Source organism: Adiantum capillus-veneris, chromosome 7 (genome assembly GCF_014529385.1).
Source record: "Adiantum capillus-veneris isolate H3 chromosome 7, ASM1452938v2, whole genome shotgun sequence".
Classification (NCBI taxonomy): Eukaryota; Viridiplantae; Streptophyta; class Polypodiopsida; order Polypodiales; family Pteridaceae; genus Adiantum; species Adiantum capillus-veneris.
The window spans coordinates 45,094,575-45,120,784 of record NC_140937.1 but is presented as its reverse complement, the minus strand read 5'-3'; the positions used below and the strand labels follow the sequence as shown (position 1 = coordinate 45,120,784).

Below are 26,210 nucleotides of genomic sequence, written 5' to 3'. Positions count from 1 at the left end.
CTACAAGAATGCCAAGGCCGTTGACTCCATTATCTTCTTTTCATACATCATGTACTCTTTTACTAGTCCCTCTGGCATGTCCTTGATGCTTTCAGTGAGTTCATCTCGAATATCTAGATCTACCTCTGCTGATCCTTGCTCTTGTCCTCCATGGTGTGATGTTTTAGGCAAGTCAGGCATTTCTTGTCCTGAAAGCAGTCTCACGGTTGCATTTGGGCTGCGTCTGTTCTGATTTGCTGTTGTGAAATCAGGTCTTCTTTTTCTTTTAGCAGTGTCTCACTGATCTGTTTCTGAGTCTCTAACTCGGCCCTTGCTTGTGCGAGTTGCTGCTCCAGCTCTTTTCCCCTTTGCTCGTTGGCCACCGTCTGGGTCATCATTCCCGATAAGAGCAGCTGCCTCTGAAGTCTTTCTTGCTCTAGCTCCCCCTTCAGCGCTGCTAGGGTGTTCACTGCTGTGGAATTGTCTGATGTGGAGGCCAATGCTCCAGCAGGTTCCTGGTTTGCCATCAAGGTTGTCAGAGTACTTTTGACAGTGATGTATGAACTATTAATTCTCTTAAACCTTGCGCTTTTGTAAGCAAGCTGCTCCGCTGCTTTTTGTACCTTTGCTGTCAATTATTGGCGTTCTTTTTCCTTGGTGGTCAACTCCGTCTTGACGTCCACCAGATCTCTTATCAGAGACTGAGCCTGTTGTCGCTCAGTGTCTCTTTCATGCGTTGTGAGCTCCAGTTGTGCCCGTAGGCTCTCTAACTCATCTTTCCCAGATGCTTGCTTTTGTTGAGCCTCCTGTACCTACTTTTCTTTTTCTCTCAGCACCACGTGCTGGCATTGGAATTGCCTTTCTAATTTCTGTAAGGTTTTCCTGTAGTCAAAATCAACAATAGCCTGACACGCTTCTTGGTATCCTACTGCTTCTGTAGGCATAGACGCTTTTTGTGAGGATGAAGGAGGAGGAGCTGGTGGTTTTTGGGTTGATGGAGGAGGAAGAGGAGGAGATTTTGGTGAGGGAGGAGGTGGTGATTTATCCGCTCCTTGTACACACCTCTTCTTCAATGCGTCTTCTCTTGGTTGTGAAGCAGAAGCTTCCACTTTTCTTTTCTTTTCTTTAAAATCTTTATGATTCTTTGGCGAGTCAAATCCGCCGCCCGTCGTGCTTCCACATTCCTCTCTCTTTGAGTTTTCTTTAATTGCTCTGCTTGGTTTGTATCATCAGCTGCATCTTTCTCCTTTGTTCCTTCAGTGGACTGCGAAGAAATGTCCACTTCTGCAGCCTTTTGTTCCGCTTCTAACCTTTGCTTTTCAGCCCGTATGCAAGCTGCATTTTCTATTCCTTCTTGTCTTTCCTTCTCGAACCTTCGTTTCTCTGTTTGTTGTGTTGCAGCAGCTCTCGCTTTTCTATCAGCCTCCTGCAACTTGGTCCTTCTTTCCTCAACTCTTTGTTGGGCCTCTGCATATGCTTTTTGAAGGTCAGACTGCGGCACTGTACTTTTTTCCCTCTTTCTTTTCTCAAGTGGTGTGCTGGTGTCTTCTTCCTCGCTTTCTTCAAACTCAAACGGTCCTTTGTCTTTAAAACTCAGACGGTGTGCTGGTATCTTCCTCCTCGCTTTCTTCAAACTCAGACGGTCCTTTGTCTTCAGTCTCCGTCGTTTCTTCATCACTTGAGCTCTTGTTGGATGCCTTGGCCGAGCGCGATGATGTTGCGCTAGTGGTCGTCCTAACTGAATGAGCAACCAGCTTTGCTTTCTGAATCAGGGCCATTTGAGAACTGGTACCGACAGATCTTCAATCATTCCCAAAGCTTGGTATGCTATTCTTGTTAGCATTGGCCCTGCACTCATGTGGCTTTTGTTCTTCGTCGAGCCTTTCAAATTTTTTTCGACCAGGTTTTCCAAGATGTAAGAACCATAATCACAGCGGATGGTTCTATTTTCAGCTGTTGCTAGAGCCATGACCACTGTGATGTGCAGGATCGGCTCGGTGTAACGAGGAGGCTTTTGTACTTTGAAATACTGAGAGATCAATTTCATCGGTAATTCCAGCTCACCATATATCATGTCACTGTATTTGTACTTGTTTCCTTTTGCTTTGATAAATGCCTTCTCGTTATCCAGTGACTTGGTCTTTGCCAGCAAGTCGTGTTGCCCTGGACGGAAATGTAAAGCTTCATTGATGATTTCTTTTGTGATCTTTACCTTTACCTTTGATCCATCCTTGTCAGTGAGCATCGCTTGCCCATCATACTGTATCGAGCTCATGAGCTCATGGGCCCTCATGTAGTCTGTTCCCCATGGCTGCAATTTGAAAAACTGCTCCAAATGCACAGCCCGCACAGCTTCTGTGACCTCCGGCCTTCGGTGGAGATTCCATATTTCCTGTGGCATGATAGTTGTCTTTACCATGTCACCATCAGCATCCCTAAACTTTGCGATGAAAATGTGAACAGGGATCTGAGCTAGTATTTCATCCAAGATGTGAGCTTTTTCATTTGTAGCGAGCTCATCCACTTCATATGGTGCAGTTGTCCACTGCCTTTCTTTCTTTTGGCGAGGCATTCTGTGTCAGTAGAATCACAAGCTGTCAGGATTTTCCTTTCGCAACCAGTAGCATTTAGACTTTTAGTAAAAAGCAGTTCAAAAGTTAAAACTGATCATAACTTGAACAAATCTCATCCATTCTTGTCCATATTTCACGAGTGGGACTAGGAAGACTAGAGCTATGATTGATTGAAATCTGAGCCAAATCTGGGCCTGAGGTACACCGATCGCGATCGTAGTACAGAGGCCAAAATGAGATCTGATCACATGAGTGGTTTGCTGATAGCTAGAGGGTCATTTTGGTCCACTCTGTGTTTTATTTGAAGCACTTTTGAGTTTATAAGTCCCAATTTTGGGTTACAAGGGAGTTTTGGACTAGAATCTGATTTTTCATGGGTTTTTGATGTCCAATTGGCTTGAAACTTGATGTGTGACTTGCACAGGATGTGTACAAGAGATCTGTTAAATTTTGGTCAAGATCTGATGTTGAGGTACACCGATGGCGATCGTAGTACCTGGGCTTTTCTGGGTGAAAACTGGATGGCCTTGGTCCCCTATGCCTGCCTAGCCCACTGATGATTTATTTTCAATTTTGGACTTAAAATGAACAAATTAGAGCAATTTTTCACTGTTTGACCTTATTTTACTAAGTCTAACCATATTGGGTTTTTCCTGATGAATTTTGGTTGGAGCCTGGAGTTAGTTGAAGTTAGTTTTTGAGCTTCCACTGCTTCCATGATGTGTTGTTATCATCAGCCTACTCCGCTATCTGATTCTGACTTGATTAGGCACTTTTTACCCGGTCTTTGGGGATTTCCCAGACTTGTGCATTTTTCAGGCATTCTTTGGATACCAATGGGATATTTGGGCGTCTCTAAGTCGCCTTTTAGTCTTTGACATTAGTTCGGCCTAAATCTTCCCTTGTGTGATCACTCGAGACTGAAATGGTCATCTCTGTTGTTGTAGGAGACTCTGAGATCCATTCGGGGTTTTCTACTACCGTGCTGACTCCTAGTCGGACAGGTATGCGTTTCAAACCACCCGTCATAATTTTCATTCGAATTTTGGTAGTTGTAGGTCAAATTTTCCCGTTTCGGTTGTGTTTGACAAATTTGGCCGATTCTATGAGCAAAATTTGTGCATTTTCCATGAAAATTCAAGAGAGTGTATCTTTCATTGAGTTCTAAGCCTGGGCCAAGCCAAAATTTACAAAGCCTGCATCTGGGGGCACCGATTGCGATCGTATCCTGGATCCCAAAATGAATTCTGACACCTGCAGTTTGTTGGCGGAGCTGAGGGGAGGTTTTTTGCAAATTCTGTGTCAAGTTTGGTCAATGGGGTACACCGATCGCGATCGTTGTACCACCACCAAACTGAGAACTGATCATATGGCTTTGTTCCTGACATTGTGGGGAGCACATTGATGTGTTCTGTGCTTGGAAAAAGTTTTGTTTTGATGCCTCTAAGGGCCCTTGACCTATTTGACTCAATCCGACTTTGATTTGATCCATTCGCTCGTTTGTGCAATGATTCACGCTTGCATGCGTAATAGACTTGATCTTTACTTGATAAGGAACATACCTGTGAAATCTGGTATGAAATGCTGGCTCCGATCGTCCGTACGGGGTAGAAATGTCGCACCTCGCTCTAGGTCAAGAAGCTCTCTTCTTCTCTCTCAAAATGTGAAAATGAACAATGAACTAGATTTTGGCCTACCTGACCTATATCTCCCCGAGGTTTTCGTGACATAGGGCTGATTTTCCTTACCTTTGATCTCGATATAATCTTCATACCATCTGTGGTCGAACCGTTCGTCATTCTAGTGTCGTATGACCTTTTGATACGATTCTGACGAAATGTGGTCATGATCATTAAGGCTGAAATTCGACATCTTTAGATTAGCTTCATATCTTTCATGCTTGATAACCTTATCATGATACTTCGGCGTTTGCTTCCAGAACTTGATTCCGACACTGTGGGCGATATTTTTTAATTTTTGAAAGATTATTAACGAAAATTAAACGAAATAAATTGAAAATACTTATTAACTGGCGAAAATTAGCGAAAATTTATTATACTCACCCTTAAGCATATATTTTCACAGAAGCATCCCAATGCTCCAAATTTTGTCATTACAGCTCATTATTATGCTGGTTGAATGATAAAAACGCTAAAAAATGTCAGATTTTGATCAAATTTGTTCGAAATTGAACTCTAAAAAATGAAAAAAAAACAACAAACACATGCATTATTACATATATAAATGTTGGATCCCTCAAAGGTCCTGACTGCTGCTAGATTCAACAGTTACTCCCGCCTTCCTAAATTGAGTCGTCCCGGACAAAGATTGTGTGCATGTGCATGGGTTTTGAAATCTGTGTCTATGCACGGGCGTGTAATGTGGCCCTATCCTCATGTTTGAGACAATGCATTGGGAAACAAAGTGCTGTGCAAGATGCGAGGACTGAATGTAATTTTCAGTGGCTTTGGATGGCGAGGCTAGCTGTTTATGGAACAAAAGAGCTTGCAGTTCAATTGCTCTCTCCTTGATTGTCGATTTTTTGATGGAAACTATTTTTGGAACCCATTTGTATTCAATGGTTTTATAGTTGCAAATTTTAATGTAGGTTCCTGAATTTTCTTAGGTTTCCATTGCCATTTTGTTAGTTCAGGCTTCCTGTGTTGACTTTTTGGTCTCCCTTCGATCTTGGTCGCCGAATTGTTGGTTGTCTTCAGCTTTGGTTGCCATTTCCTCTCTGGATTAGCTCCTGAAGGTCTTTGATATGGTGTTGCTGTCGTCTTGAGTTGTGCCTTGGGCAGCCATATATGTCTTGGTTTGTTCTACACGACACTTTTCTTTATCCATACTTTCCGAACAACCGTTTTTTTCTGTGTTTCTGGCTAATGAGCTGATTGCTTTTTGTCGATGGGGATAATCGGCCATGAGTGATCTGTTTTGGCGAATGGAGTCATGTACGTGTTGGAGTCGTGTGTGTACATCATGGCATGTTCTGACCATTCGATAACTGCATTGTAAGTTCTCATCCATGGTACTCCCAAACATAGTGATTCTCTGATTTCTCCGTCTTTCATTACGAAAAATTGATGAGGACAACTATTTCCATCAATCTTGATTGGTAAGTTTACTATCCCCAATGTTGGCATTGTTGCCCCATTTGCAGCTTGTAAATCTCGTGTGGATTGCACTAGGGGTCTATCGGTAAGCATCTTGTAAGTGGAGAAGTTGACCACATTGACTCTTGCCTCTGTGTCAATCAATGCTCGTTGATATCTGCCATTCGGAAGTCTGACATTGATGCAAACATCGATTCCTATTTCCCATTGCTCGTCAGTGTGAATTATAGAAAGAGGAATTTGAGCCGTATCTGCTGGTTGAGGAAGTCTTTGTTGTTGTAAGTTCTGTTTTCGCTTTAAAATCCTGATTCTGGCCTCCTCTTGTGCTTGAGCTTTTGTCTCAAGTGCTTTGTTCTTGCGCTCCTTCGCAGTGTAGATTTTGGCAAGCATCTCTGAGGTTAGTGGTAGGTTGTACTTCTTTAATCCGCAGCCACTAATCCAAGTAGGCATCTACTCTCCCTCTAATGTTGCAAGCTTAATGGCACCGCTAGATGATATGTCATGAATCACATAGGGTCCATTGCCTCGCTTTTTGAGTTTCCAAGAATGTTGTTTCAGGGTATACATTAAGACGTAATCCCCCGTAGCAAATTCCTTGCTGATAACATGTTGGTCAAAGAATGATTTCATGTTTCGTTTTTGTGCATAGATTGATGCAACTGCTCTCAATCTAGTTTCATCCAGTTTTTCCAGGATATCTATTTGATTGGATAATTCATGGCCCATCCATTCTAAATCTTTAGCTACCCGAAGTGTGGGGATAAGAAATTCAAGTGGCAAAATCGCTTGAATTCCATAAACCATGTTGAACGGAGTTGTTCCGATTGAGGTTTTGTATGCTACTCTATATGCCCACAAAGCTGAATGCAGCTTCTGATGCCAATCGGCTCTCGATTCATTAACAATTTTAGTGAGAATTGTCACCAAAATCTTGTTCGTACTTTCTGCTTGGCCGTTAGCTTGTGGATGATAGGGAGCTGACTTCCTGTGAATTACCATGAATTCATCCAATAGGAATTCGATCACTTCATTAACGAAATGAGTCCCTCTATCGCTCACTATCTCTATTGCTAAGCCATACCTGGTGAAAATGTTCTCATACAAAAACTGTGATGTTGTTTTCTCATCATTTTTGGTTGTTGCTTTTGCTTCAACGCATTTTGTTAGATAATCTGTTGCCACAATAATGTATTGAGCATGCGTTTTATATCCCGGAGGCGCAATTGGTCCTACAAAATCTATTCCCCATTTTGCAAACGCTCTTGCCCCCATCATTGACCTCAAGGGCATGTCATCTCGTGCTCTAGGAATCTTTGTCCTCTGGCAATCATCACATCATTTCACAAACTCTTCCGCGTCCATGAATAGTGTGGGCCACCATATGCCAGCAATAAGAATTATTTTGGCCGTTTTGTCAGCTGAGAAATGTCCCCCAGCTTGTCCGCCATGTGCTTGCTCTAAGATAGGAACGTATTCCTCTTCCGTCGCACACATTCTCAATTGATTGTCTTTTCTCCTCTTGTAAAGATTGTCCTCAATCAATACATACTTTTTTGCCTCTTTCGTGATCGTTTTGATACGTGATCTACTCATCCCTTCAGGCAGTATTCCGGTGGTGAGGTATTCTACAATGTAGTTACTCCACCTGGGTGCTACAGATAATTTGAATAGAGTCGCGTGTTCTATCAGCTTTTGAAAAGTGCAGATAACACATGATTTGATATGCATATGAACACTTTGTTGCAATTTCTGCCAATATACACCCATTCTCATCAATCTTTGATACGTTTGTGCCTGTCTATTGTGAATCCCCATGGTCTGCACATGAGACTGGTGTAGATACAAGTCTTGTTCACTTGATTTGACACAAAGCCTAAGGATTTGATCCGATCCCTGTTTGTATAGCCTTCCAGCCAGCATTACCAATGATCTAGATGTTGCAATAATAGATGGTTGTCTTGTCAAATTCAATGACCCAATAGTCAACAAGGAAATTACATCCTCGCTCCATCTTGGAACCATTTCTATGTTGAAGAGATATGCATCTGGCAAATCATTATCAACTCCTACAGGGTTTTCTCCATGCATCATTCTAGATAAATGATCCGCTCTTTGGTGTGTAGTTCCTTTTTTTACTACAACCGTGAAGTCAAACTCAAGCAGTATGATGAACCATCGTACAATCCGCCCTGTACTGCAAGGTTTTTTTACCAAGCACAGCAGTGCTTGGTGATCAATGAAGAATACAAATTTATTGGAAAGTAGGTAATGTCTAAACTTTTTCACAGCATAGATCATACCCAAGCCCTCCCTTTCAGTTGTCGTGTAATTCTTCTCTGCACTGTTTAGTTGTCTACTGAAGTAACTGATTGGAAATTCCATGTTGTTTTCTCCAGGTTGTGCAAGTATGCATCCTATAGCATAGGTTGATGCATCTACGTGGACGTGGAATATCTTTCCCAATCCGGAGCCTTCAAAATTGGAGCGAATATCAATCTTTGCTTCAAAGTTTGAAAAGCTTTCTCGCACTCATCTGTCCACTCAAATTTGGTTATCAACGCGTAAAGTGGTTTTGCAATTATAGCGTATGAGTAGATAAATCTGCGATAATATCCACAATGGCCCATAAATGCCTGTACCTCCTTTACCTTTACTGGTCATGATAGATCAACAATTACGCTGATCTTCTCTATGTCTGTCGAAATACCATTTTTGGACACTATATGTCCCAATATTTTGCCTTGTCTTACCATGAAGACACATTTCTCCGGATACAGTCTGTATTTTTCGAACACTTTGGTCAAGTGCTCTATGTGCTCCAATCTTACGAGAGAGTGAACGCACAAGTCATCCATGTAAATTTCTAAGAACTTTCTTAGATATTCTTTAAAAGCATGACCCATCAGCCTCTGAAATGTGGTTGGTGCATTCGTTAAGCCAAAATCCATTACCCTGAATGCAAAAATGTCCCATTCAATTGCAAAAGTCGTCTTGTGTTGATCCTCTGGCTTTATTGCGAGTTGGTTGTAGCCTGAAAAGCCATCTAAGAAACTGTAAGCTTCTTTTCCTGCCACTCTTTCTATTACATGATCAGTAATGGGTAGGCGATAGTTGTCTCGAATTGTAGCAGCGTTTACTTTCTTGAGATTGACGCACACTCTCAACTTTCCATTTTTCTTCGGGACCACCACAATCGGTGAAACCCAGTCAGTGTGCTCAATTTCGTAAATAAACTCTGCATCTCTCAGCTTATCTATCTCCTCCTTGATCTTCCTTGCAAACGTCTCATTGTAAGTATAAGGACGTTGTCTGCTTAGTTTGGCGTCATTCTTAAGGGGTATTGTGTGTTGACAAATACTTGGATCCACCCCCTTAAGATCTTTGTATGATCAAGCAAACACATCTCTATACTGTTTAAGAGTAGCTATCAAAAGCTTTTCCTCTTCTTCAGTCAGATCCGTGGCAATATATGCAGGTTTTGGATCTTCTCCTGGCTCCGCTAGATCTATTCGTTTGGCCTTTTCAAGACCATCGTATGACGTACCAGGTTCCTTCAATTCCCTCATCGGTTGTTGCACTATGATTTTCCTATCTTGTATGGTATACTTCTTTTAATGGGACGGCACATCCATCTTGTAAGAATTCGTGTCCTCATATGTTTCCATTTCAGTTGTCCATACGTCTTTGAGGGTCCGTTTGAGCTTATTGTACTCTGTTTTTCTCTCTGTTTTGGTCATTCTAGACCTTGTTACCCCCTCCTTATGTGTCTCAGTCATTTTCTTTTCACACTTGTTCTTCTGGTTTAGTTTTGATAAACCCGCCAGTGACCTCGTCTTTGATACAATTGTCAGATTTTACAAGCCTTAGATATCCCGTTTTGTCATTGACAAGAGGCATGGGTTTATGCTTATTCGCTCTTGATTTCCTTGTTCTCTTTGATCTATACCACTCCTGTCGACTAGGTTTTCGGTTAGAAAACTCGTAAAACCTGTCCGGTCTCGACATATACTTCCTATTTGTCTCTAATCCACTTGATCTTTCGTCATCAGCATCTATCATTTGGATTTCATCTCCCAGTGATGGAAGGTCACCGCTTAGTGAATCTGTGAATTCCTCCTCTTTTCGATTCCTATCGTCCACTGCAGATATCTCACCAACTATTCTTTTACACTCAGTCTCACGTAGTGGTTCTTCTTGTTCCTCGCTCTCTAATCCTGACTCAAGGATGACGCTAGCCATTTGCAACGTTACTATGTTGTATCCTTCATCGTCACAAAATTTTGTAGGCGTGCATTCGTTAACACATACATCCAAGGTCGACAATATTTGAGTCCACCCAAATGGCTCAAATAAATGTTCAGGAAAAGGTTCTGGAAGATAAGCCTCGTCTTCTACTGACCTTTCCAACACACATTCCTCTTTGATTAAGTCTCCACATTCAGATGCTCCACACATCCAAACATGTGCTTTCGTTTGTAACCACACAGGTATTTCTTTTTCGTTCACTATGGTTGAATCAAATTCTTGCACTGGTGTTTTTGCGACGTCTCTATAGCTGTGATCCTTCATGTTAATTTTCGTTATTAGCTCCTCATGCCTTAGGTAAATTTGGTCGTACCCCGAATCTTGTATCATTTTGAGTTGACGCATAAAAGGTCGTCCCAAAATAATGTCAAAGTTGTTTGTTTTTCCAAAATCTACCACGGCAAAGGTGCTCATAGTTAATTCCACACGAAGTTACAACTATTTGGTCCAAGAATCCCAATGGTCTCTCTACATACCCATCTGCGAGTTGCAGTTTCATTCTCGTCTTTCTAAGAGCTGGACGACCCCATTTCTCCCAGATTTGCTTTGTAGCAATCGCAACTCCCGCTCCACTGTCTAGGATAGCTATCGTCTTTATATCCTGATATTCGACAGGTAAGGTTGTATTACCTTCCTCGCCTTCACAGTAATCTCCGACCTTGTTTATGGGCACAAGTGGGCTTTGGGTTGATCTTCCCGTTTGTTTTCTTCTACAGTAGGGTTTGTCTGAAGAGGAATCTTTATTCCTTTGTTCTCCAAATGTTTCCCCATGTCTTCCCATAAGTGTGGTCTGACTCTCAAGAGTTCTGACAGTGTGATTGTGCATGTTACAGGTGTCAAAAGCATCTCTTGAAGATTTTTTGAGTCAATCATTTGTGGAATAGCTCTCATCTAGGATGGAACTAATCTTATCTCCGATCGTGCCTCGTGTTCACCTATAAATGAAGGCAGGGTTTTCAGGGATTGAGCTTTGCTTTCCATTGATACCTCCGTTCCTGCGTCTCCATACAGCGATTGTATATCTCATGGATAAAATTCATTGTCCATATTAACCTCAGGAATCGGTGCAGACTGTAACGTCGTGCTTCCGTTCTTTCTATTTCTGATGGTTTCCCATAAGTGTTGTGGCCATGGTTCTTCCACTTCTGATTTGGCATTATAGTCATTGACTTAGCATCATCAGTGGTGTTCGGCACCACTCGGTGATCCAATGGCACTATCGTTTCAGGCCTAGGTTCGTTTACATGTTCTGATTCATCGACCTTCAATTTTTCTCGCTCTTTGTGAATCAGCACTTATTGTTCTGGGGTTCTAATCGCATTAGGTTCCATCAATGCCTGGGCTGCTTCAATGAGGTGTTTACACATTTCCAAACGCTTCGTTTCCACTTCCGATTGAGGATAAGTCAACCATCTGTGCTCTAGGGTTTGGTTTGTTTTTAGCCTCGCTTCATGCGCTTGTAATAGAGCATCTAAAGGCTCTAGCACTTTCTCGACCAAGACTGATCCCCCTAAGGATGCTTTCCTCGGCTTGTTGTTGTCCTCAGTAGTTTTACGATCTCTCTCTTGTTTCAGTTGCTCTTTCGTTTCATGTAACTCATTTTGCATGGCGATTTGGATTTTCGTCCTTCTTGTTTTCATTCTGTCTCGTTTTGCTTTCCAGGATTTCCGTTGTGTTCTCACATATAAACTCTCGTTTTTAGTGGGTATTGGCAACTCGACATTTTCTTCCAATGGCTTGTTTTTCTCTAAGTCCTTGGCTTGGGCTCTGGTTACTGGATTGATTTGGATCATGGGTTCGGTTTCTGATCCACTGCTTGCACTTGGTAACACCCCCACAATATTTATAGTTGCTTTCCCCTTGTTGTCCGGATTCTTTGGGCAATCTGGCAGTATGTGATTCACACCACAATTGTCACAAAACCCAAAAATTTTCACTCTTTCGCCTTTGAAAGGACAATTACTCTCCCAATGATCTGTACTTCCACAGCTATAGCACGGTTCAATTGGTGGTTGATTTTGAAAAGGTGGTCCCATAGGTTGTCCCGCCCTATCAGGATATCCTCTTGGTTTGTAGTTCTGGTTCGCAATGAACATGAGCGTTCTTTCGTCCACCAAATATTGATCCCTTGAAGGTTGTGCTATATACGTTGGTGGTGCCATACCCTCGTTATTTCCCCACGGTTGATAGTCTTCGTCTGCGTACATCTGTGGTTCAGGTTTAGTTACGTAAGGCTCATTCGGTTCCTTGCAATAAGAAATTTGAGTCATACTATTCGTTCCTGGTGATGCTTCATAAGGTTGTGCATAACTAATCATGGCCCTATTTTCCTCTGGTAATGGAGGTTGTTGACCCAACACAGGTTGAGGTATGTCTGCTCCTGCTACCATATTCACATTCGGCACAACTTGATATCTTGGAGGAGGTGGCTGGGGTGGTCCTGCTGGAGATCCATACGGCCTTTCCCTCACGAAGTTTTTGTTGTAAAAACACTCATCCGTGCCATGGTTCGTCCATTTTTGCTCTATGGCGCACCATTTAAGTACTCGTCCATTCGGAACTGGTATCTTCGGTTGTTGTGTGCACCACAGCGCCGATGATCCCCCCCACATATGTCACATTTACGCATCTGAGACTGTCTCATCCCCGGATTTGATCTCATATGTTGCTGCATTCTCTTCGTTACTTCCTCTATCATTTGGTCAGCTGTCGGCATCAAAGGAGCCTGAGCATCTTTCTTGGTAGAGGGTTCACTCTTAATAGATGAAGAGCCATTGGTTACTGAATCAGTATCCTCTGACACTTCCCCATATGCTTTGCAGTTATCAACAAGATATAACTCTTCCCTTGTAACTTGTTCAAATGTGCTACAAGCTTTCAAGTGAAGGTCCTTTTTAAGGTTTCGTTTCCAAGTCCTTCAATGAAGAGCACAGACAATCTCTCGTCTTGCGGTAATTCTCTTCCTGGGCACCTCTCAATGTATTGCTTGAATCTCAAGGATGCTTCCTTCACTTTTTCATTCTCCTTTTGTTTAAAAGCATATATCTGTGATATAGTATTATGCTTTAAACCCTGTTTTGAGAATTCCTGAGTGAACTCCCGTAATACATGTTCAATATTCGGACAAGTTTCAAGGTTCAATGATTGAAACCATGTTAAGGCCGTCCCTTCCAAGGTCAGCCCGAATCCCTCATATTGAGTATGGAAATCAGTGATCTGCTCTACTCTTAAGTGTATGGTTTCTTCCCAGTTTTGATGTGTTTTGGTCTACTGAAAGTCAATTTCTATGCCAGTTTAGCAGTTTTTGACTTGGATCTATATTTAGATGGTTTGACAGGTATTTTGAGGTTTCTGGCTCTAGATATTCTAGACTTTTATGTTTGTATACACCTGAGGATCCCACAAATGAAATCTGGTCAAAATCTGGCACTTGGGTACACCGATCGCGATCGTACTTCTGAGCCCAAATTAGACCAAATTTGGCATGCTTATAGACACTAATGTTTTAAGGCTATCCCCCAAGTATTTTTGCATTTGGATCACCAAAAGCCAAGATTTTGCACTTTCTGGGTCTGTCAGGCTAGTTTTACCCAAGTGGCCTGATTTCTTGATTTTTGATGTTTTTGGGTGTGGTTGCTTTAGACAAATTTGTTTAGAATCCTATCAGGAAAGCACACAACAAATCTTGTCCAATTCTAGCACAGAGGTACACCGATCGCGATCATAGTACCTCGGCCAAATCTGATGAAATTTTGTCTGCTCCCTTTGACAAGTGTTTCCCAATGTTTTGTGCTACCACTTTGTGATTTGAATCAATATCAACCCTGTTTGGTCAGATTTTCTAAATTTCAGAGTCTTATGGCCTTTTTTGCCAAAGTTATGGTCTTCTCGTTTCTCGACTCTAACTTTTGCCCCAAATCTGACTGGAATGTGAATTACTTATCCTACTCCTAAGTACAGAAATGAAAGAACATAAAGAAATGAATCAAACAAAACAAACAAGACAAATTTCGGGTGAGATTTCAATACTCAATCGAATTAGAGAAATTGAAGAGCAAAAATGATTTGAACACTCCCACTCAGAGCTCCCTAAATCTCCTAAGAGAGGATCTAGCCGGTCCACTGACTCTAGACTCCACTAAGCTCTAAACCCCTGTCTAGCAGCTTAACTGAGGTGTAAAATGGATTTGTGGATTGATCTTCTCTTAAGGAATCTAACTGCGCACTTGGTCACTCATCACCTAAGGTGCATTCCTCGACAGCGGCGCCAATGTTTGCGGGTCACCGCGACGGACGTCCATAGCATAGCTCTCACGCATCAACATAAAATATCAATACAAGGGAAGCGACCAGGATGAGGCATGGAAACTCACTAGGGTGTCAATCCTAATGAAGTGGACTTGATGAGATGCAACTACTAACTCTGCAAGCAAATCATACGCACAAAAGGCAAGCAATCTGCCTATGTCCTTCTACACAACTCTACACTTATCACGCCCGTTTACCATGCAATTCATGTCGCAACCGCACGAAACTTGAAGGGAAGCTACATGGGACTATTAGGAACATATCCTATCACTGTCACAGCATTCTGGAGAGTACAAAGATGGCGATCGTTCATCCCAAAGTCAGCAAAAACAGCGAACAGATGATCCTAAAGGGTCGTTCTGGTTCCGGAAGCCTCTCCTAAGGTCAAAACAACATAAAATACGCATATAAGCACTCAAACATCGATTTAAGGTCTCAAACTTGTAGTTGAAATCCTACACCGAATCTTCAATGATTACACTTGAATGGAAGAGCAAAGTACGAGGAACACAATGCAATAAACAAAATTGAATTCTGATTACCGTAGCCACACTAGCGAAGATTACAAGTTGGAGCAAGAAGAAGCTCTCAAACGTACGCTGTCTTCTCAGTTTCTCATAAAAAAGATGATATTCCAACTTACAAAATTGACCTTTATAGTTTAGGTCGTTTCAAATGGCTTGTCCGGCCAAAAGCTCCTAAACTTCTAACTGGCTCTCTTATATACATTTGCTCCCAGAAAAATAATCATAAATTCTTTTACAAGTTCTCGGCTCAGAGAAGCTCTTTTACAAAAGGTCAAGATTTCTGAAAAGATGTAGATTCTATCTTTGGAAACCGCAGCTTCGTCACTTCGTCCGCCAAACAAGTCTCTTCATAATCTATGCCTTTTTGCTGTGCATAACCCTTTGCAACAACTCGAGCCTTATGGCAATCGATCTCACCATCCGGCTTGCGTTTCAACTTGTAAACCCACTTTGTACCAATGGCCTTTTTGCCAGGAGGCAAATCACATAAAGTCTATGTGTCATTTTCTATAAGTGCATCATATTCTGATTGCATGGCAGCCATCCAATTTTCTGAATTTTGTGCTTCATCAAAAGACAGAGGCTCCTCAACATCATGTAAGCTAGACACAGCCAAAGCATAACAATCTAATGCATAAGATGCATGGCGAGAGCCTGAACGAGTACGACTAGACAAAGGTGCAGCCAATTTACTATCACGCAAAGTGTGCACCAGCCATTTTGGCATACCTCTAGCCTGCTTATTTTCAACCATTTCCTCATCAAGTACATCATGTACATCTGCATCAGTAATAGGCTGATCTGTAACATTTTCAAAAACCCCCATAGGCTATACATTTGCCTCTTTGGAACTTACATTCGTATTTCCACCACTGAAAATAGGCAACAAAGTGTCATAAATGTCCTGTGAGCTTACATTATTGTCTCTAGTACATGACAGCAAGGGCTAAACAGAATCTTCCACAAACGTTACATCCCGTGAAACCAAAATACGTTTTTTTTGCGGATGATACAACCTGTAACCTTTGCTTTCAGCACTATAACCAAAAAAAATACGTTTGACAGCCTTATCATCTAATTTTCTGCGCTATGTTTGTGGCACCAAAGCATATGCCAAATAGCCAAAAACACGTATGTGCTCAATAGAAGGCTTTCTATCATGCCATGCTTCATATGGAGTAATAGACTGCAAAGCTTTCGTAGGACACCTGTGTAGTACATAAGTGACACACATGATGGCCTCAAGCTAAAAGAATGCGGCAAAGCTTGACTTTTGACCATACATCATGCCATTTTCGTAAGTGACCTGTTTTTCCTCTCAGCAACACCATTTTGCTAAGGTGTATAAGGCACTGTACATTGGTGTTTTATCCCACGACTAGCCAGAAATGCATTGAATTCATGAGACATATACTCCCCCCCTCGATCAGAATGGAGGGTGCCCATAGTACATTTCGAGACATTTTCAGCCATAGCCAGAAATTGTTTGAAGCACATAAAAACTTTGGACTTCGCTTTAAGTGGAAACACCCATGCATGCCAGGAGTAATCATCAATGAAAGTCACGAAGTAAAGGTAATTGCCCAAGGACGGAGTTTGCATGGGCCCACAAACTTCACTATGCACAAGCTGCAACCTGCATGTGGCTTGAACTGAACCATCCTTTGGAAGCTTAGAACGCAGCATCTTACCTGAAATACAACCTTCACAAACATGTTTGACAGGTGCTTCAAGATGCGGCAAAGAAGCAACCATATCAGATTTTTGCAAACGCAGCAAACTGGCAAAATTCAGATGACCAAAACATCTATGCCAAAGTTTTGCATCTGAAATAGCCCTTGAATCTGCAACAGCATTTGCAAAATTTTGTCCACACTTGTCATACAAAGTGAGCTTATACAGCCCATGGCACAAAAGGCCAAATGCAACAATTTCATCACCAAAAATGAGATCATGAACTGTACATCTGTCATCCACAAATTTGACTACAAGTCCAAGTCTAGCAAGTGCGGATACAGACAAGACATTCTTCTTGATCCCAGGTACATAAAGTGCATCAACAAGTGTGAAGGAACTGCCATGTGCAACAGTAAGCACAATCTCTTCAACTTCCTGAACCGGATAAGAGGCATTGTTGGCACAAGTGACTGAATTCCCATGAGGGACAGACTTGAGAGAGGTGAACAATTCACGATGTGAGGTAATGTGCTTTGTAGCACCACTGTCAAAATACCACACATGTGAATTTGCATCATGGACCACTGTCAAAATACCAAGCATGCATCATGGACAGCAAGATTGTAAGTGAACTCTGCGCTAAAAGCCGATTCTGCATGAATATCAGCAACACAGTCTCCTTTCACAGAAGACTCAACAATGGCTGCATTTGTAGTGGAACCAGCATTTGCAGTGGAACCACCCTCTTTCTTCTTAGCCTCTTTGGCCTTCAACTTAGGACACGACTTGATCAAGTGATCATTAGCTTTACAATAATGGCAACGTATCTTCTTTTTTCCCTTATCACCAGAATTGCCAGACGAAGTGTTGCCAGCAGAAGCATTGGGAACGGAAGTTTTGCCACTTGCAGCAAAATCATAAGAGGTGGCTGCATTGATGTTACCACCCTTTCTTTAAAAAGCAATAAAAGCCTGTTCAACTGCACGCTATCTAGTCCTGTTTTTTCTGGAAAGAGACTCTTGTAACAGCAATGTGCATAATGCATCAAACTTGACAACTTTTGGATTTCCTTGGGTCATAAATCTCCAAGTACTAGCAAAAGTCTGGTAAGAATTTGGTAAGCTATCAAGAACAGTCTGCACAAGGGAACTGTCTGAAATGACTTCACCTGCAAAAATAAGTTGCTCATTGATATCCTTGACACTAGCAAGGAAAGTGTCCATATCATCTTCCTCATGCATAATCTTCGACTCTAGCTCTTTACGCAGCAAAGCAATTTTAGCCTCATTGCGACTTGCATAAAGACCAGCCAAAATATCCCAAGCCTGTTTTGCAGATTTTGCTGAACGGATGTGAGAAACAATGGTACGCTTCATAGACAATGCAGTCAATGCATGAGCGGCCTGCACATCCTTTACATCCCAACGAGCTTGTTCTGGTATAGGCAAAACAAATCTAATAGCAGCAATCCTTGCAGCAAGACCTGCAACATCTTCAACATCGCCTATATCCTCAGAACCAGGACGTACATCAATGCCCTACACAATATTCCAGACGCCCTTTGACAAAAGAACGTGTTGTATCATATAAGCCCACATAGGCTAATTGTCCCCAACCAACCTGTCCTCAGCAGCAAACATCTTGAAGACATCTGTGTTGTTGTCAGCCATGGTAAATGTTGCACCTGATGTGAAAACTGCTCCAAAATAGGAGAAACGGAGCAGGAACAACACGTGCTATACAACACAAACTGTAGACAACTGTAAGGCACCTGTTATGTAGAAATTGGCACTGACAAAAATTCTGCACAAAATGACGAAATAACCTGTGCAGCATTGTCAGTAGTGGAAACGGAGGCCGAAATGAGCCCGAATCAAAAATCTAAGCAAACTAAGTTGTAAGAGCTATCCCAAAATATTTGTCGACCTGCGAACGCTCGCCAAAGCTCACTGAAATTGGAGAAAGTGAGCAGGCGTGTGCTAGAGCAGCTGCTGCTGGCGACTAAGCCCGGGAGGACGCAACCTGCTCGGATACCAATTGTTGGAATTAGGGTTGCAGAGAAACACACACAGCTTGGAGAAGATGAAGGAAGCTCAAGGCACACAATAGAGAGTGTGTTACTTAGTGTGCAATGAAAAGATAGATAGCCCTAGAGTGATGGGCGTATATACAATGCTCGGGGGGAAAAACCTCCTAAAGAGGGAAAAAATGCCCCGGCGGTCCTAGTGTGTTCACACACATCACTACCGTATATATATGGTAACATTTTGCCACCACAATATATGTTGCACAGTTTGTAAGGCCCCCATATGAGGAGAAGCCAATGGTGCATATATATTTGGTGGATTCCAGCTTTGCACGCTAATGAGATCTCTATTTGTGATTGTGGATGGTACAGAGAAAATTCAAGACCAACTTTTGCTGGAATGTTCCTTTTCACCAGAATATCTTGACCGTACGATGGCAAAAGACAATTGGAAAATGGCCGTTCGGTGGCCGATGGCCAATTGTCCGTGGTCTTTGGTCGGTAGCCAGGTTTCCTTGGCCGGTGGCCGAGTTCTAGGAGGACTTGTCTACCCAAAATCAGCTACACATGGGTGCGTGGGAGAGTCCTACTTGGACTTGGCTATCTAAGGGCAGCTACACATGATCGTTTAGAGGCTCCCTTACATCTATATAAGGAGGCCTTATCATGAGTAATCCAACAAAATGGTGTGCACACTTGACGCACACAACACATCCTTGTGTAAGGATTGTTAGTCCCTTGTATTCCTACTTGCTCTAGTTGTCTAAATTGCCATCTAAGCTCTACCTTGAGAGCGTATGGTGGATGAAGCCATCACTTTGTAATAGTGTGCTAATCTAAATTTTTTGATTTTTCACTAATCTACTTTGCATCGTACCTCTCTCTACTCTCCTTGCTACTAGATCCTTATTGTATTCCTCATTTCTTACAATAGGCTATGTATTATCCACTCTCTTCGTGAGAAAGCCATGTATGAATCCCATGCTCCTCCTAGATTACTCTAGCCATTGCCTATTCCAAATTCACCATGGTAGAGTATCTCCATGGATTTTATCTTTGGATTACCCAAGTCTATCCATGGAAATACGGGAATATGGACAATAGTAGACAGGTTTAGCAATCAAGCACACTTTAGTCCTGTCAAAAAGACTATTAAGGCACACCGAATGGCAACTCTCTTTATATCACAGATTTTCAAACACCATGGATTAACAACATCCATCATGTCACATAGAGATCTTAGAATGACCATTAATTTTTGAAAAGGTCTCTTTAAAAATCTAGGAACAAGATTGAATTTCTCTTCGGCCTATCACCCACAAACGGATGGCCAAAGTGAGATACTCAATTTTACAATACTCAATCTACTAAATACTTATGTTACAAAAGTAGATCAACGCTCACAATGGGAAAAGTACTTATCTCTTGTAAAGTATGCCTACAATAATATTACATACTTCTACGGGAAAATCACTTTTTGAAATAATTGAGGGAAGACCTAAAAGTCCCTTGCTACTTAAAGTACTTGGGAAGATCTTCATTGCCGATAAGTATAGCCGTGACCTACAAGAACTTTTTCAAAATATTAAGGAGGCTATATCCATCTCTCAACAAAGGCAAAAAGCTATTACTGACAAGCACAGAATGGCATTGACGCTCAAAGAAAATGATTTGGTCTTTCTTAAGTTTCCTAAGGCTCGATTGAGGCAAACAATGGGCAAAAATCCTACGCGCCATCAAAAGTATTATGCTAAGCTAGAAAAAAGATAATATGGTCCTTTCCAAATCTTGAATCCCATCAATGAGATGGCTTACCAACTCAAGTTGCCCAACCATTGGCTCATACACAATGCTTTTCATGTGAGCCTACTTAAGTGCTACAAAGGAGAGCCACCAAGTGAACTAATTATTGAAGACCCTCCCGAACTTGAAGACGAAGAAGAGATGCTACAATCTGAAGCTATCCTTTGGCATGAAGATAAGGTACTACGATATGGTAAGATTATCCAACGGTATCTTATTAAGTTCAAAAAATATCCTTTTGAAGATAATCGATGAATGCAAGGAATACAGCTTAAGAATAGTATGAACCTTGTCAATGCTTACAATGCTACATTAGAGTAAGCAATGCACAAATTTATTTTAAATGACCAAATTGTGCACAAATTTAAATAGTATGCATGCTTAGAATCATGTAATTTGTGATGGCGACGTCTCTCAAACACCAAGTAGAATTTGTCACTCTACTTGGGAGAATGCAATGGACTAAAGAGCAAACATGCTTGCAGTAGCTATGTCTCCCAAGCACCAAATGGATTAGTCGTCCATCTTGGAAAGATGTTGTAGGGTAAAAAGGGATCCTCTACCTGCTAAGGAGATTGACTAATGACTAAGCTTTACCTCTTCTACCTCATATTCGAGGATGACTATGATTTCAAGAGAGAGGTAATGTCATAAAATCTAATATCTAACCAACCCAAATGATTTTCTCATATTAAACTAATCATTTATTGTGGGAGAATAAATGAGAACAAGGGTTAGGATATAGACATGTGCTTATAGATCTATCTCAATACGTGGCCAATGGTAAAGGGGCCCAAATGAAAGAAGGTATGTCGAAGAGCAAAGCTAACCAATGGAGCTTAAAAACCTTAGAGTTAGCTTCATTGAAGACCTCCAATAGTTAGTGTTAAATGTCCTTTGACCTTAGGTGAGCTAGGGTTGTGCTTGAGGTGGGAACCCGGCCCAAGCCTAAGGTGCTTGTTGTGATTGACGACTAAGGTGCTTGAGGTTCTTGTTGCGTTTGATGACTAAGGTGCTTGAGGTTCTTGTCGTGCTTGCTGACAAAGGTGCTTGTCGTGCTTGCCGACTAGGGAGCTTGAGGTTCTTGTGGGAACACCACCCAAGCTTGAGGTGCTTTTTCATGCTTGCTGACGAAGGTGCTTGAGGTAAGGTGTGCAAAAGTCAATCGCTATCCCTACAAGGAAGGGGAGAGCCCTGCAAGAGGGGCTAGAGAGAGAACACACACGCCCTCACACAAGGCAAGATTAGTACAAAGAAAGCAAAAGGGACAATTGTCAAGTTCCTCCTCATGGTGTGTCTAAAGCCTATTGGTTGGCTACCCAAGGGGTCCAATGATAATGTAGAAGATTTAGTTAATTGTTTTTGCATTTATCAAGGTCTCTCTCTCAAAGGGGAAAGAGGGACACTTGTCCCAAGACTACCCTTGTTGCTTGTAATGCCTTCTGCTTGTGATTGGCTAGGCCTGGAGGGGTCCAATGAGCTTCAAGTATGAGCTACAAGGGGGGTCGATCAAGGAAGCTAGGGACATGCTTGGGGGGGTATACCTCCCCCCCCGCCCCCAATACACACACACTCATAATGTATTGTGCAAAGTGCAAAATCTCCCTCTCCTTCTCCAAGCAAGTAGAGAGTTTGAAAGCCTACACCAACACTCTTGGCTCTGGAATGCAAATTCAACCAAGAGCCATGCTTCAATGCTTAAGCTTGCCATCTTGTCCATCTTCATTACTATGCTATTATGTATGCTAGCAAGAAGAGTGATGATAAGTGAGGAACTAATTCTTTCTCCTATGAAATGTTTCTTCTTCCTCTTCCCTACTCTCATTCGTCGCTAGCTCTCTCCACCTTCAAAGGTGTTTGAGGTCTTGGGACTTAGGACAGTTAATGCTTTCCATGAAGCTTATGTTATCCTGGTGATGCATGAAGCTTTCCATCTTCATTGCATCACCTAGGTCACAAGGAACACAAAGATTGTATTGTAACAAGTCTCTCTTGATAGGAGAAAATATAATACAAATGCCTATTGGAGGGAGGACCGGCTCCACATAAATCCGGTCCTCAACTGTTGTCATGTTCTCTAAACTCTCTCTCTTATAAAAGTATTGTTCATGCCAAGTTAACTAAATGCTATGTTTATGTTGCTACCATCAATTAAGTTCACTCGCTATGCTCTCAAAGTAATTTTCCAAAAGTACTTTCTCTAATTTTTGCTACTCTCAAGTTAATAGGCCATTTCCATTACATATATCATTGAGACATTGACATTGCATTCATGCATTTTGTGCGGTAAAACCCAATTGGGGATGCTTGACATAGAAAAAATAATTCATGCTTACTTGGATTTTTGTTAACGATTTGTCCAGCTCCACGAAAATCACAACTCCCTCCATTTGTTTTGTTTGCCTGCCAATATGAGTTCATGGCAAATGATGCATGGGCAATGAGGGTGTTAGGCTCAAAACATGGTTGTTGATCCTGGATGAGGGAGCAAAATTTAGGGTTGGAGCCGCAGACATAATCCAAAGTCTCTTTTAAGCTTTTGTCATTTGTGGTGCTCTTGGCAATGCACCATTGGTTGGTAGAAGTTGGGGGGGGTAGTAGTGAGGATGGTGTTGGTGGAGGCACGAAAACTGGTGAAGGCAGTAGTGGCGAGGATATCGGTGGACCCACAAAAATTGGTGTTGGTGGAGGCACGAAAACTGGTGAAGGCGGTAGTGGCGAGGATATCGGTGGACCCACAAAAATTGGTGTTTGTGGAGGCACGAAAATTGGTGCAGGCGGTAGTGGCAAGGATATTGGTGGACCCACAAAAATCGGTTCACTATTACCATTGTCGTACGTGCAATTGTCATAACCTATTTGTGCATGTGAGTTAGAAACTTGGTTGCGCATGTGAGGTAGAGACTTATCTCTCTCTCTCTCTCACACACACACACACACACACATCTACATTAGAGAGTTGGTTGTGATTGTGAGAAACACACTAATCATTTTGTGTGTGTATATAATAAATAAAAAACACCCATACACAGATAGGTAGATATATATTCACTTCTTTAACATATACATTGTAGAATATGGTTAAGTGGGAGAGCATATGCTTACTTGGATCTGTGATGGTAATTTGTCCGACTCCCCCAAAATCACAACTCCCATTATTTGTTGCTTTGTTTGCTTGCCAGTATGAGTTCATGGCAACTGATGCGTGTGCGACGAGGGTGTTAGGCTCAAAACATGGTTGTTGATCCTGGATGAGGGAGCAAAATTTAGGGTTGGAGCCGCAGACATAATCCAAAGCCTGTTGTAAGCTTTTGTCATCTGAGGTTTCTTTGGCAATGCACCATTCGCTGCCAGAAGCCGGTGTGGGCAATAGTGGTGACGATTTTGGTGGAGGCACAAAAACCGGTGCGGGTGGTAGTGGCGAGGATTTTGGTGGAGGCACAAAAACCGGTGTGGGTGGTAGTGGAAAGGATATTGGTGGAGGCACGAAAATCGATTCGCTACTACTGCTATTGTACGTGCAATTGTCATAACCTGATTGTGCATGTAAGTTAGAGATGAGGTGGTTGTGCATGTGAAGTAAAGATTTACACACACACACACACACACAAAGACTTATCTTTTATGTGTATAGGTTAAGTGGGAGGGCATAATATAATACTTACTTGGATCGTTGATGATAATTTGTGCGCAACCCCCGAAATCACAAGTGGAGCCATTGGCTTTGTTGGCTTGCCAGTAAGCGTTCATTGCAACTGAGGCATGGGCAATCAAGGTGTTAGGGAGGAAACAAGGTTTTTGTGGATCATCGATAGCAGAGCAATATTGCGTAGCACCGGAGGCGCAAACGAAGTCCAAAGCCTGTTGCAAGGTTGTGTCATTGGAGGTGGGCTTAGCAACACACCACTTACTGGCGCTAGCGCCAGCAGCTGCTAAATAAGTGAGGCTCGTTTCATACACCCGAGTTCCGTTGGGGTAGAGAAGACCCCAGTGTTTCTCGGTAGGTGCTCCTCCCTTCTGGTTCTCGTTGAAGAGAGCGAAGATGTAAGTTGGTATGGGGGTTCCAGGGTGCGAAGGGGTGCCTTGCGATGTGAGCATCTTTTGCACGAGGGCTTCCATATAAACCGATGCACTCTTTGGGGTTGCGCCGACGCCGCCGTGCGTGGGCCAGCCCGTTTCTGTAATGGCGAGAGAGATGTTGGGAAAGCCAAGCTTGGCCATAGCCGCCCACACAGCGTCAAGCTGTGCATCTAATAGGTTTGTATAAGTGAGCTTTCCATCTTGAACCTTAATGGATTTGGCATCGGATTGGAGAAGGGCGTATTGGAGCGAGATTTCTTTGGGATTCGAGGACCACGTGAGGTAAGGGTAGACGTTGAGGTGGAAAGGAGAGGAGGTGTTTGAGAGGAACTCCAGGAGAGGTTTGATGATGGAATCTCTGATATCGGCTCTGAAGGTGCCGGCGGAAGGAGGATAGGAAGAGCCCAAGACGTCGACGGTGCAGGCGGTGCTGACGGCGATCTTCTCAGCCAGTCCGGCCTGTGTGTATGAGAAGACTTAGTTAGAAGCGGGTCGACGTCCCACGTACACAAAATTCTTTACGCAATATTAGCCAGCCCAAGTGCAGAAATGAGGGGTAGATCAGTACCGTGGCGATGGCTGCCTGTATGCGGCGCATGGCCGGGACGAGCCTAGTCCACGTGGTATTGTCGTCGTGGTTGCTGAGGATCTCGTTGCCCACGTCGACGCCAATGATTTGTGTGGCCGGGTAGAAGGGCAGGATATTGGTTTTGACCCAGCTGTCAGCCGCAGTCGGGTTGTCCGCCACCCCCGCCAAGTCCTCGTTCTTTAAGGTGATGAGGACCGTGAGGCTGGTGTCGGCCAGCGCTTTCAGGACATCCGGATCGCTGTCGAAAATGCGCACGGCGCCCACGCCCAGCTGCTGCATCAGCGCGACTGCCTTCGCAGGGGACGGCAAGTCGTCCGCCACCCTGCCGTAGTTGATGCCCATCATCATCGGCCGCGATCCATTCACGTTCTTGATCGACGGTACCCCAGTCGCCTGCAGTACTCTCCTTGCCGACACACCATGGCCTGACAACAATTGCTACATTATATTGATTGTTAACGCACAGACAAATGAGACCGTATAAGTATAGCACAGATAATATTACGCTCACTGAATATTGCTGCGCTTAACGCACAAACCGTAAACGCTAGAAAGATAGAACTGATCTTGATCATTTCTCCTCGCGTGCCCAGTAATTAGACCTACTTCGTTTGGCTCGCCTGCTGATCCTCTCTTTACATAAGCATATTTTTTGGAATCCCGACGTCTGGTTATTGATTTACTTTTTACTTTTCGGTCGCGTGACAATTACTACGCGCTCCACATACAAGCCCTCTAATTTGACAAATGCATGGACAGAACTTGCAAGAAGGTGAAAGATCAGCCTGCTAAGGAATTGCTATATGAAATAAGGGAAAGGGAGGTGAAAAAGTTGGGTTTGTCTGCTGGCCACACAGCAGGTGTGTGTGTGTGTACTGTGTGTGTGTTAAGCACTCATATAACATATTGTGTGTTGGAAACATTCAAAGAGAGGAGTTCAAGAAAATATGAGCAATAAGTTAGTAAGAGATTCACACTTACTAGGGTTTCTTCTTGGAAAGCTCAGTTATGCGCGAAGGTCATCAATGGGCATAATGGCTTGGTATGGGACCCGGGGAAAAGGGACTTAGGTTTGGATTGCAGATACATCTATACACTATAAGAGGAAAACTCCAGAACTGTTAGCATTGCTGCGGATTAACAAAGGAAAATAGAAAGAGAAAATATTGCGTGGGCAGCAATAACAGTGGCAAAGGCCGCGGTAGTGGTTTGACAACAATATACGTA

At 42.7% G+C, this 26,210-nt stretch overlaps 1 protein-coding gene across 1 annotated transcript; it reads right to left on the bottom strand.

Moving 5' to 3' along the window:
- LOC147453778 (putative glucan endo-1,3-beta-glucosidase A6) lies at window positions 1-25,331 on the bottom strand. Its single transcript, XM_086516970.1, has 6 exons — window positions 24,963-25,331; window positions 23,980-24,853; window positions 23,420-23,848; window positions 562-686; window positions 281-494; window positions 1-236 (listed from the first exon to the last, which is right to left on the bottom strand). The coding sequence occupies exons 1-6, from the start codon at window positions 25,329-25,331 to the stop codon at window positions 1-3; spliced, it is 2,247 nt and encodes a 748-aa protein (XP_086373096.1).
- Window positions 25,332-26,210: the final 879 nt, after the last annotated feature.